The sequence below is a fragment of the Numenius arquata genome, chromosome Z (genome assembly GCF_964106895.1).
Source record: "Numenius arquata chromosome Z, bNumArq3.hap1.1, whole genome shotgun sequence".
Classification (NCBI taxonomy): Eukaryota; Metazoa; Chordata; class Aves; order Charadriiformes; family Scolopacidae; genus Numenius; species Numenius arquata.
The window spans coordinates 63,427,560-63,441,373 of NC_133616.1; the positions used below are offsets into that span (position 1 = coordinate 63,427,560).

Sequence of the window (13,814 nt, forward strand, 5' to 3'; positions counted from 1 at the left end):
GTTTCTGAGCAGCCAGAGATAAGGTTTCATAGTCTGTAGTGGAAAATGTAATTTAGATATCATCAGCCTGGTCAGTAAGAAAATAACTGTTGAAAAACTAGTTTCCTGTGTTTGCTATTCGAGGTTAGATCCAGAAAAAGCATTTGGCATCTAAGGAAATGATTAGAAAAACGTTAGGTGCCCAAATCCAAAACTGAGATCTAAAAAAATCCACTCAGCAGCTGCCTGTGGCTTAAGACATATCTGTATTTAAGATGAAACTTCTTCATATTACTACAGCTCCTTCATTTCCACATAAGTTTGTCCCAACCTCAGTACCCAAGTTCCCATCTAACCCTAAATGGGTACAAAAAACACGGGCATAACTCAAAAGATATAGCAAGAAAATTGCATCCTTCACAAAATGCAATTCTTGACACTAAAAAATAAGAAACAAACCCACACACAGATACAATTATTTATAATATGCATTTACAATACATATTTATTTATTTATGGCTTCATAACCACAGAGATGTATATAAAGCCTCAAGTAAACATGGCTAGTTTACAAAAGTGGTCAGCATCACCATATTCTTCCTTTCACATGTCAAAAGTGGAAATAATATATCTTTGAAAAATAAACAAGTAACATCTGTATTCAAGAGAAAATTCAAAATTACAGAGCCCAGGAGGATGAATATACACAGTTCCAGTGTCTTACTAATATGCCTAAATCCTGGGAAAGGGTGGGGTTTTACCCAAATAACTGTCTTCAGTGTTTCTTGGTGACTGCCCAGGAGAGTTCTTTGAACAGCTCCAGGTTTTTGACCCTTATTTATGAGGCTAGCACTTCTCCTTATCCCCTCTTGAACTTGAATTCTACCTGAAAAGAATTTTTTGGGCCTAGCACTACCTCTCTAGGAGAATCAGCATTCTGCACAGGTTTTAATACTGTGTACTACCGGTATCCATTTCACATTATGTGTGAAAAAAAAAAAAAGAACACAAAAAAGCCCAACAAACCAGAACTGGAAATACTGTAGTTCTTGACTTCGATACCAGCCATACCAGATTTATTGATACTAGACTAAAACTTTAGTCTTAGACCACACTAGCTGAGTCCCTCATTCTACAGAGATATATTCTTATTTATCAGCTATTAAACATCAGAATACTACAGTGTATCTAACACAACAGAACAAAGCATGTATCTAAACAGGTAATGATATCTAATCTTAAGTGTCATCTAACAAAAATCTCAGACCACAAGAATAGGAAAAGTTGCAAAATCAAACACAGAGAAAACAACGTGTCACAATGTTGGCTAGAAAACCTGAATTAGTCCATATATATTATGACAGGGTTTTAAAGTAATGTGTGTTTGCCCCCTCAAACAAATATCCATTATGACACAGCTTCAAAGTATAAGGCCAGATACTACTTTCTGCTTGACGCCCGGTTTATTCATACTGCTCTCACTGAAACTTCTATGATTCAAATATGGCTTTAATGTAACCTTAAGTCTCGACCTCTCACATTACTCCAAGTACACCATTGAAACAGTGAACTGACAGCAGAACGGTTAATTTCCTTATAGTTTAATGATGTTCTAAGAAATCATGGTTTATTACAAACATTACAGTTTTATGTGTAAGAGATCCTTGCGAGGAAAGGTCTAAGCTCATTGCTTTCATAGGTCTCAGCTGCAAATGTAAGTTCTGCATATTTCTGCAATTTATATCATGTATGTCTTGAGAATGACCCCAGAAAGCAAACTAATCTTACCAGTTTTCTGTAGCTATTTCAGTTTGTGTGACTTAATATCACCCAGAAATCCTCCAACAGAGAGGAGAACATGGTCTGATTGTCTGTGGCAACATCTATTCTCTTACCCACCTTGACCACTACTGTCTCTCTGCAGTACTCTTGTCTCATTCATCAAACACTTTCTGACTTTTTTAACAAGTGAAACTGAAGGTTTACAAAGGACTAGTTTGTTCACAGTCCTGTTTTTTTCCTCTAGATACGCCGTTACCCTGTTCAATAAATCAACAAAATATTCCACAAAAAGAAAAGAGGAAAAATAATATCTATTTGATCATGCACAAAATGAACAGAGGCTTCAGACTCAACCTTAATAACAGATATACCAAATCCAAAGGTCATTTTTTTTTGTAATTTTAGTGTTAGTTTACTGTAGATTTAAATATAACTGCCATCTTAAGAAAAAGAAATTCGGAAATGACATCGTATGTAGATCATGGCAACATTAGATTTTTTGATTCATAAAGGTATCTGAACTCCACTAGCAACAGATGGAAAAAAAAAACCATTGTATTTTCTGTGGAGATCTGCCACTAGAGGGGGAATACAGCAAATGTGAAATGGTTAAGATCCTTATGTCTACAGCTTTTTGCTGAACAGCACAGCAATGTCAGGTTTCAAAAATCCTGAGTTTTATTCCAGATTCTGTAGGAGACCCATCTGTAGCCTTCCTCTATTTTGCCTGACACCTAGCATTGTGCCTTTCCACTGTCATTCTTTCCCCTAACCTGCTTCATTTCTTATTCCTAGCTTTCCCTGGTTGTCAGTCCCTTTTCGTTCCTACACTAGCCCCCATCTTTTTGTCCTTCCCCAGGTTATTCCCTGTGTTGTCCCCACTGCTCAGCTGCTTTTCTCTTCAACCTCTCTATCCCACTCCCTTGCATTAGAAAATTTTGAATGCCGTCAGTACCCACAATAGTGCACCATGCACGAGAGAGGCTGTTTCTCTGCTCCCACCACAGCAGCTCATAATGTCCATACCCAGGAACTGCAGGAGTCCTGTACTGCCTTTCAAAGCCAGAATCACACTTTAACTTTTTGTCCAGTGGGAGAAAGGGAGGGAGAAGTTATGAATAATCGAGCCTTCAAGTAGGTTCTGTAAGATAATGGAACAAGCTCCAAATATGGAAAAACTTAGCAATGATTTAAGCCTCTCAGCTCCTGCAAAAGACTGCTGAACTTTATGGGCCAAATGTTTGTGTGTTATTACAGTTTTAACAATTCCGAGGAGATTTTCACAGAGAAAGAAAGTAGTGATGCTAACACATACATCCTGACTTCAAGTCGTAGGGATATGTCCCCATGGCAGTCCTCAAAAAAGCAGCACACACAGAGCTGTAAATGATGTTTTCAGCATGCATCTAGCTCTCAGTGGCAGCCAATGCATCTTAAGTACTTCCCCAAAATATCATTAAGAAGCAGACATCATCCACGAACATTTTCAAACCCGAGCAGGTGAAATCTGTGAAAATGAGGAGCTAAACACTGCAATGGAGGGGGGCAATTGGAATGGCTGGCCCTCGACCACAGCTGTGGCCGACTCCTATGGGCACATGCGGTGCTTTTCATGAAGCCTGCTCCCTCTTCAGTGGCAGAAAAGTCGGAGCTTGACAGTGGCCCACAAACGCATCTTGTGGTTTTAGTGGAGGAACAGGAGAAAGAGCACAAAAAAGGTGGCTTTGGTCTTTGCTAAACAACTCGGGTACGCGGGGGCTCATTCCGTGCCAGAGGTCACCCCCTCAGCCCACATCCCCCACCTCTCCCGGGCTGCCGTTCCCCGCTCCTCCGCGAGGCAGGGCGAGGCCCAGGAAGGACGACGGAAGCCCAAAGGCAGGCCTGCCGCTTCCCCCGGCGGAGGCTGCCACACACGGTCTGCCAGCGCACAGGGAGACCGTTACGCGGCGCCTCCGAGCCGCCGCCGCCGCGGGGCGGGAAAGGCGGGAGGCAGCTGGGGGGCCGGGCCCTGCGGCGCCGAACCGGGACAAAGGGGTGAGCGCGGGTCCTCCTCCTCGTCCTCCTCACGGCGACGGCCGCCACCCCTTCCCCTCACCCGCCGGGCCACGGAAGGGCCGCAGCCGCCCCCGCCGCCGCCGCGCACGCGGCCCCCTCTCCTCTCCCCCGCGCGGCGCCGGGGCGGGGCGGGCCGGCGGGGGCGGTGCCGCGGCCGTCACACGCGCGCGGTGCCGCCCAATCCCCCGGGCGCGCGGGGGCGGAGCGCGGCGCTCCGGCGGTGGCGTCGGGGTCTCGTTGGGTGCGGAGCGTCTGTGCGCGGCGGCCCGCGGTGCTTCGGCGGCGGCAGCGCTGTGGCCGCCGGGCGGGGGAGGAGGTGCTAGGCTCCGGCGCCGCTTTGCCGGTAACGAGGAGGAGCGGAGCGGCTGGCGAGGAGGAGGAGGGAGGAGGAGGAAGCAGCGGCGCTCGGGCGGCCCCGCAGCGCTGCCGCCGCCGCTACTTCCCCGCTGGGCGCTAAGCCTGCCCGGGAACGCGATCCGCTCCCGGAAACTCTCTCGGTTCGCCTCTCGCCGCGGCGGCGGGGTCTCAGCAGCGCTCTCCGCCCCGGCGGCAGCGGGCGAGACGGAGCGGAGGCGGGGGAGGGGGGCACAGGGGGGCAACTTCTCTCACTTCTCTGGAGAGCACTCGGGGCTGCCCCGCGCTCGGGGGGAGCAGCGGCGCCTGCAGTCCCCGCCGCCTGCCGCGGCAGCTGAACTTTTCTCCTCCGACCGCAGAGCGGCTAGTGGGGCCCGGGAGCGCCGGCCGCGGCTGAAGGAGCGCGGCGGCGGGAGGAGCGCGGCGGCGGGGCCGGCCGGGCGGCGGCGGCGGAGATGAAGCTGAGCCGGCAGTTCACGGTGTTCGGCAGCGCGGTCTTCTGCGTGGTGATCTTCTCCCTCTACCTGATGCTGGACCGTGGCCATTTCGACCACCCGAAGAGCCCCCGGCGGGAGGGCACCTTCCCCAAGGTGAGCGGGGCGGCGGCCGGGGCGGAGGGGAGGGCGGCGGTGCCGCCACCGGGCTCCCACCCTTCTCTTCTCCCCGTCGGGGGGTGCCGGAGCGCCGAGGCGCGGCTCGCCCCCTTCGGGCCGGCGGCGAGGTGCGGCGGCTGCCGGGCCGTCGGGGCGGGGGACGAGCGGTGCCACCTCGGGGCGGCGCTGCTGCCGGCGCGGGGCTGCGGGGGGGGGCGGGCGCAGCCCACCCGGCCGGCACCGGGGCGGGCGGAGGAGGCCTCCCCGGGACGGGCCGGCGGCCGCCCTCCGCGGGACCTGGGCAGGCAGCGGGAGGGGAAGCGCGGGGTTTTACTGCGCCCTGTGGAAACCAGTGCTGGGGAGAGGTGGGAGCTGACGGGGAGAGCTGGGAACCCGAGGGTAGAGCTCAGCTGTGGCATCAACAGGTAGGTTTAGAGGAATACCGACTTTCGCATTTGTTACTGCTTTCCTCTTCGCTAAGCCTTGCTTTGGAGCCGTAACTGGCTGATACCTGACTGCACCGGGCGGTTAAACGAGGCACTTCTTTAGTCCCTCACTTTCCCTTCTTGTCACTGCGCGACAGAAACTTAAAAGCTGTGTATCGTGGTAGTGTTCTAATAAGAAATGTTTAACCATGACAAGAAAAAAGTACTTCAGAGAGCACATGGTGTGTTGTGCAGGACGGTAGAATACTGCTGTGTATAAATAGCTCTGCTTTCCTATAATAGTAGACAAAAAAAAAATACAGAAAGCAAAGTTCTAGCTTATTTTTGCCCGCACTGGACTATTTTTTTGGGAAATAAATAAAAGGTTTTTTTTTAGTACAGCAGTGAGGCTTCAGGTGAATAGACGAACTCAAAAGGCTTATTTAAAAAGTAGCAATTATCTCACTGATAGGATAATTAATTTTTCGTTTAATGCAGAAGTTGTAGTTAATACAGTTTTGTTAACTGTAAAGAAAAATCCTTGATTTAAATGTAAAGAAGGAGTGCAGATCTGTAACGCCTTAATTCTTTCAAGTTACAATTCAGAGGTCAGTTTTTGCAGGAACGAAGAGAATAGCAAAGAAGCCTAGGAGAAGAAAGCAAGAGAAGTCTGGCTACAGCAGCTGTGTCTGTTCAATATATAACTCCTAGCTCCAGCAGGAGAGTACTGCCACTTGTAACAGTTAAGTACAGGTGCCGCTTTGGTGATATGGTCAGTATCTTACATGTGGAAGTCACTTCATGTGTCCTTATACTACCAGTTGAGTTTAATGCAGCTGAAGTATAGAACAGGAAAGCTGGTTTAAATACTTCATTGAACAGGCAGAAAATATATTAGATGGTTTGTATTCTGTTGTCAGTGTCTTGCCGTCAAAATTCCTGTCTGTGTCCTATATGTAATGCTGGTTTGCTGTGTAACGTGGTCTTACCTCTTGTCATCAAGGGTTTAATCTGCTGTAACACCTCTCTACATGATCTAGTCAGCTAGAGACAACCTTTTCTCCTTTTGTCCTCCTCCTTCCCCTCGATCTTCTAGAACAGTCTGCCAGTGTTTACTCTTTTTGCCTTTTCCATATCTAAATGTCTTTGAGGCTGCTGTCTCTCACTGGGGAATCCTCTGCCTGTCGCTGGTTTTGTCCTTCCTTTGGGTGAACAGTTACCTTTTCCTTTCTTACTGCTTTATCCTTTGAGGAAGTTAAGAATTAAATTGATGTGATTTTGTCATTTCCTTTTGCTGCCCATAGGGTAGAAATTTTTTACTTTGTTACAACTGGGAAACCTCTGACAGCTAACAAATGCTTCTAGAGCCCTGTAACATCAGTTTAAAGTAAATGCAAAAGATGAAGAGTGGAATAGAAGCCACCACAAATATTCGAAAGGAACAGGTTTAATCCTACCTCAGCTGACAAAAAGTTGTTTGTGTCAGTGCAGTGTTTCCAGAACTCAGCGTACCGTAAATAAAACTAGCCATACATGTAAAAACTTCAAGCTGTTGTGGTGGTGGTTGGTTTTTTTTTTTTTGTGTGAAAAGCTATGGCAGCAGTAGATCATCTGTCTGTAGATTTAAGAAGGTATTCTCTTTCCTGATGGCGAAGGTCAGAACCTTTTTTGCTTAGGAAAAGGATTTGAGACTTTTTTCAAAAGTTATTGGATTGATTTACTTTGTACATCTTTCTGTTCTGACAACGTGTGAGTTTTTCAGCTTTGCTTTTCCTCTTTGCAGTTCTGGTAACAATGTACACGTCACCTTTCATGTCCTGGAAGTTGCATATTGATTAGTTTCTTCCTGACCTACATGGTTTACGCTAAGCTCAGAGTAGAGAAGTGGGTACCTCTGGAAGCAGCCTCCTGTTTAGCTTATGAGCATTTGTCTATCTAGGCTTTTTATTTAATTTCTGCCAGGATTAGAGGTGGCATTTTTCAACTGGCAGTGCCTGTTGGTCTGCGTTCACCTAAAGTGTTATGGTACCTAATACCACTAGTAAAAGAAATGGTTAGGATGGCAGCTCCACTTTCTTTTCCATATTTTCTTCCAGACGAGGTGCCTTCTCTTTGCACAGTCGTGGAGTAATTTGCATCAGGCTGTTTTGTGAATCTCTCTTCTTTCAGGCTTATCTGCCAGTGTAGTCAAGAGTTGTCCTTCTGGAGCTTGCTTTCCCATTTAAGAGTTCAGGTTAGTTGTTCAAGGATGCCAACAGAAATGTTTTGCAGAAATAATTTTTGGATAAGATCTCTCAAGATGAGTGAAATCCATAGGCAGATGCCTTTGTATACTTTTGAACCAAATACGTGTAAATGCTTTTCACTGGTATGCTAAACAGCACTTGTGGTCAGGCTTGGCAGGCAGTGGTGACGTGTCTTTTTAGGTGTTGGGTTTGGCATCGCTAGTCAGTTTTACAGTGAATGTTATCCACACCTATCCGTAGTAAAGTGGTATCGCGGCAACTATAATAGAACTTGATCTAAAGTGATTTATAGCCTTGTTACCATTAGTGGTGCATTTAAACCATAATATCAGAAGATATGTATGTTGCCATAGAACTGAAGTCCCTGTTATTTTTGGGAAGACTAGGTATCTATAATACATGTAGATCAAGACTTACTGCCTTCTCCTCTGCAATTCCTGCATATCTCTTTATGGGTCCTGTCTGATTGTCAGGTGTGTCTTATTCTTACTATGACCAATCACAAGCTCTGTCTTTCTCCCTGAGTCTGTTTCTAGCCATAGGGTGCTCCTGTCCCAGGCACATCTCAGGATATGATGTGTCCTAGTGTCCTGTCTCAGGCTAGGAATGTTACGACATTGCACAGAGACCAGCTCAAGGTGGAGGAATGCCTCAGGTGCATTTTTAGGTTATTATTGTACCAGTTGTCAGTACAGATCATTGTCTAAGAGTCTTCTAGCGTAATATAGTGGAAGAATATTATATTGTTTTTATCTGTAACAACACAGATTTCTCTGGGAAATCTTGTGTGACTATAGTGGAGGGAGGTTCAGGGTGATGGTTAGTCCTATGCCATCTATTCTGCAGCATCGGGTGCAAGTGATTTTTGGGCTAAATTGATAACTGCTAAATGAAAACTATATTCAAATCGAGTCTAAAGTGGAATAAATCCATAAGCAGCTTATCTTAAAGAACCTGTGTTACTGTATACAGATGAATACCAAATACTGATAAGCCCATAGTAACCTATTCTGTATTTTGGACCAAAATAGGGGAAAAAAAAAAAATCATTAGCCTAACATGGCTTGTTTTCTCAACTAACTTTACCTTGACTTACAACAGATCTATAAAAGCCGTTCATTTACAGAAGCTTGTGGAATTTGATTCTAAATTTTGCTAGATTCACACCTAAGCAAGCATGGCACACATTTAAAAAGAAAAAAAAAGCAGAGGATTTCTTTGTGAGAGTATCTTGCTTCAGAAATGTATGGCCGTTGTGTAGTCTTCACATGAAAATTCATTTTTAGTGAATTTTATGCCTGAGCAAGGCAAAACAGCAACGCAATGCAACATCCTCTGACACTACCTCATAGGTGATGCTTTGCACAGGAGCTTTCCCTCTAACCACTTTAACACAGCTTGCTTTGGCTTTTATGGGATATCTCCCCACTGTGTGCAAGGTTGTTTCTGGAAACACATTTTTTAAACTCAAGACTGCCATGATTCCGGTTGATAACTGGAATGGCACAGAGTGATTGTTCCTTTTTATCTTTGGTCTTTCCTTTAAACTTTATTAAAAGGTGAAGTACAAACATACAGCAACTTCCATCCTTACTGTTTTTTTTTCTAAACAAATTGTTATTTGAATAAGATCTTTTTCTTCCATCCCCCCAACCTCACCCTCTGTTTTCTCCCCCTCATCCCCCCCTGCCCTGCCCTCACCTTTGACCACCATTATTTGAACCTTAGATCTTAGGTGTGTTAACTGCTTTTATGGGCTCACTAGTTGCATTGCATTGAACAGATGTGATCAAACACAGTTCCTGTAAAAGCAGCTGACTTGATCCTTTGCTGCAAGGACACTGGAAACAAAAGAACGAGTGGTCTGGCTGTTGGTGGTACTGCTAAAGCTTCTTTACTGGATTCATACTTTCAGGGCATCTACACAATGCAGCAAATACGCACAAATGGCGCAAGCAGAGGTTGTTGCGTTATGGAGTGTTATTTCATCTGAGCTTGCCAATAATTTGATAGTACCACCTGGCCAAAATATGAATCATTGTAGGGTGGAGCAGTAATAGTAGGAAATTAGGACCAAATACATGGCAGAAACACCAGCGGTTCTCTGAATCTGTGTTGAACAAAGGCACCTTGTGAGCTTTGCTCGGGAGTACTGCTGAGGTGGTACTTCCCCTACTGTAAGGAAGCACTACCCTCAGTCAGCCCTGAGTCTCTGTTACGTGGCTGTAACTGCAGCATATCAGCTCATGCTTGGTAGTTACCATGCCCCAATTCTATGCAGTGCAAACCTCGGCTCCCTCCAGTGTCGGCACGTTTGTATGCTTCCTGTTTTGAAATAGCTCCTGTTACACTATAAACACATTTTCCAGCTAGAGTTTTGCTAGGTGCCTTGTTGTAGTGAACTAGCTGAAATCAATGGCTTACGTGGACTATAAATACACACGTTTTGTTGCTGCGCGTTCTTAGTAATCGGTGTATTTTTATGAGCTTGTTGGGGAGCTTTCAGACCGATGCTGGATAACAAGGAACAGGGCTTCTGTATGCAGAAGTATTGGAAGCAGCATGATTAGGTATTTAGGAAATGTTTTTCTCTAAAATGTGAATAGTGGCAATTAGGTTGTACATAATCTTGAAGTTGTCATTTTCTGACTTCTGAGTGCTGCAAAATTGTGGGCACAGTGATTTTTATAAGTGTTCTTATGAGTTTCACATCAGAGAAGATTGAATGTTGAGTGAAGAAATCTACAGAAGGAATAATTTTCCTGGATTTGAAACATGTTGACTTACTTAAAAAGCAAACAAACAAAATGCTATTAACGACACCCAGTAAGTTCACCATCTAAAAGCCTTTGAGTGTCACGGGAATGATCTTGAGTGTAAGATAATGAAAATTTAGGGTTTCTTCTGCTGAGCTTCTAGCACATTTGTAAAGCAGGAGGGGCCATCTTTGTGAACATAATTACAGGTCAGTAACAATTCTTTGTACTTCCTAATGTTCACAGAGTGTATTTGTCTTCATTGCTTGCCCTTTTTGTGTAAAGTTTTGGCTAAGCAGTAGTCAAGCAGAAGCTAATAGCTTCCTGAAATTATAGTCTTTAAATCTGGTGTAAAATGTTGAGCAAAATGTATTTTTCATAAAAGTAGTAACACCACCTCTAAATGAGCACTTCCTTCTGCTACCTGGTGTTAATACCTCACTTAAACTGTATAAACTAAATGGAGAAAGTTTCCTAGTTTGTTTACTTGACCTTTTATTTTTCTTACACATGGTTTTGTTATTTTAAGTTTTGACTTGTTCAAATATAAATAAACGTTATTAAAATGCTCATGCTCTTAATGCCATGTAAGCTGTGCTTCAGTTTTGTACTGCTACCCATTTAAATAAAGATTAAGTATAGGGCAGGGAGGGGAATCAAAAAGGAAATGAACTTGAAGCATATCAGCCATAGTAGTAGTGAACATTTTTCAGACTAATTGACTTTAAACAGGGAGTATTTCTAGATTTGTCTCCATCTCCCTTTCATTTCTTCTTTCTTTCAGATCACTGATGATGGTGTCAAATTAGTCCCTAACAGCATGCCTTATTTTTATCTCAGTGAATTACATGAAACTTAAGTCTAGGATAATAGTACATTAAACACTCCTGTTATTGCTGCCTTTGGTAAAATTGAATGTGGAAGTCCATCAGCTTCATAGAATCTATTTGTCAGGCTGCTGCATCTTTGGGATAGAATTTTCTCATTTTTTAAGAGAACAGACTTCTGTTTTGTAGTTCAGTTCAGAAGAATTCCAATGTCTTCGAAAAGTGAGCTTGTTTTGAATGGTACTTCAAAGGTAGGAAATTATTAACAAGGTTACTTCTGTAATTTTCATCATCACAAATGCACATAAACCTTCTGCTCAGATTAATAAAGGCTTTAAACCTTGGCTTGTCCTTTTGACCGATGCATTGTATGCTTGGTTTTTTGTTCTATGTCCTACCTTGCAATGTGAATACATGCTGAAAGAGCGTGTTCGAATATTAGGCTTTGATGCTACCTCAGGTTGCGTTTTTAAGTTTTATCTGCTTGCTTTTTCTGTACAGGAGCTGGCTGTTTAATTCTACATTTAGTATGTTCTGTTCACTGTACAGTGCTCTAACAGTGAACAGAGAATGCTTTTTGGTCTTACCTTATTGGTATGCTGGCATTTGAACAGAGGTTTATATAAAGATTTTGGTGAAGTTAGTATGTAAAAGATGTACAGATATACCTGGAAAAAGTTATTGACAAGACTAGTGCAGAAAATTATTTTCATGACTGCCATTCAGCGCAGCCAGAAAATGAGACTTGAGTCCAATTTCCTCATGATTTACCACAGTAAATCTGTATAGGCAACTGTCTTGACTTGAATTCCACATCCACTGGAGAACTCTGTTCATTGCCGTATTCTGCTCTCTTCACCACAGCTCATCAGTGCACCAGAGCCTCTTATGCAGGACACTGCCAGCTCCTTTGTGGTCTCTTGCTTGTTCACGCGGGTGAGAAAGGAGCATGGACTCTGGCTGGTTTTGAACCAAGCACTTGGTGGTTTCTGGCTAAGTCTGGGTACAAATACTCAAGTTACAGCTGACCTAACCTCAGAACTCTCTAATGTGGATTTCTCTTCTGCCTGCCTGTTTCCATGAGATTTCCTTATTTGTGGCCTGTCACACTCCCACTTCAGTTATTTAAGCTAGATGTCTTTTTCCTGGTGAAACGATCGTTAGTGGCCTCTTGAGAGTGACTGCATTTAGAGAAGCGAATGTTCACTGAGGATATGAAAGTTGCAACTAATATCCTTTCTGCAGTGTGCGGTGCTTAGATGGGAGAAAATAACTGTTCTCCACTTCCCCAGAATAAAACAGCTTGATGTTTCATTGTCATACTGGACTTTCCTCCCAGTGCTGGGTGGCAGTATGCTCCTTTCTGGAGAGATCAGGCCAGAAGCAAGCAGAGAAGGACAAGCAGAGGGCAGTGGGAAAGCAGACTGCTTTGGAGTATTTGGGGCATGAAAACTGCTGAAGAGTTCAGGCTGACTGAAGCATAAGGAACTGGTTGTTGTAGCTGGTTCATGTGGTGGTAGCGGCAGGTTGCTCAGTGCAGCTAGCAGGTATGGACAGTTTTTGTTCCAAATGGGAGGAGGGTATGTTGACCTGTGCTGTCCTCCCATGGGCAGATTTTGTTGGTTAATGGTTGATGGTGAACAGATGTGCTGCTCACATGATGTCATTTTTCTACCAGTGCAGCTGTACCTACTTTGAGTACTGTTGGATTTGTTGGCACTTTGTACTTCTTGTAGAAATAGTTGCTTTGCTGTGGAGTGACAGCAGGGTTACCTTTCTTGCTTTTTTAATAAGATATTTATTTACACAATCTTACAAATATATAAAGGCAGACAGAAATGAAAGAAAGAAGTTTACACCAAAGTTGTTAAAAACTTTTTAACTGGTTGTATGGGCCAGGCGATTCACCTACGTTTACATTGCATTTCCTTCTGTTAAAACAAGTATGTAGATTAACAGACCACCCTTTAATTTGGGCATTAATTTGGACTAAGATATACTTACCCAGACAATGTACCTCCAATTTTCTGTGCAGTTAGGCAGGGCTTAAAGTCTTGGATCAGGATTGCTTCTTTTCTGAGAAGACTTGATGCTATAAAGTCAGGGGGAGGTCTGCTGACATTTATGAAGTGTGCAGCTGGCCAAATTTTGCTATCCACAAAGCCCTGTCGATTACAAAATTTCAAGCAGAATTGGTTAAGGTAAAATTGGTGCATCACTGCTCAGATTTAAAAAAAAAAAAAAAAAAAATCCCTGCCGCCAAATGTGTGGAAAATTTTCAAAATTGTTTTAAAACAAACTTCTTTTAGAGTACATTGTTTTTTGTAATGGAGAGGATCTGTGTGTTTTATATTTTAATTAGACCTATTTAGTGCCACCTGTAACATGCTTCTAATCTGTTTTACTAGTAAATCAACATCCATTACTAGCAATTAATAAGATGAAACAGTTTTAGAGTAACTTCGCTGTTTTGTGCTGCTTGGCCTTGACGTTTGAAGTTGGGCAGTGTAAGTTGTTTGCCTTCCTCTAAAAATGTTGAAACTGAATTTCATTTATTTTCATATGTTAATTTTGTTGTCTTGAAGAGTTGCAATATTTTCCATGTTTAGCTCATATTTTAAAACAATTGTACTATTGAATACTAGGTTCCAGGCATTATCTACTCCTATTTAAAATAAGTAAGGAGAAAAGTTGAATGTCCAGTGAAAGTAGACTTAGCTTTTGCCTAATTTGGATCTATGTGAAATTTTCAACTTGAGAATGGATTTCTCACATGAACTATTTTCATACTGAATGA

At 43.6% G+C, this 13,814-nt stretch overlaps 1 protein-coding gene across 1 annotated transcript in view; it reads left to right on the forward strand.

Annotated features, from left to right (window-relative positions):
* The first annotated feature begins 4,625 nt into the window (after window positions 1-4,625).
* MAN2A1 (mannosidase alpha class 2A member 1) overlaps window positions 4,626-13,814 on the forward strand; it is a 123,994-nt gene continuing 114,805 nt past the window's right edge. The window contains exon 1 of the mRNA XM_074166030.1: window positions 4,626-4,760. Coding sequence (XP_074022131.1) covers window positions 4,626-4,760 — 135 coding nt within the window. The remainder of the gene's footprint in view (window positions 4,761-13,814) is intronic.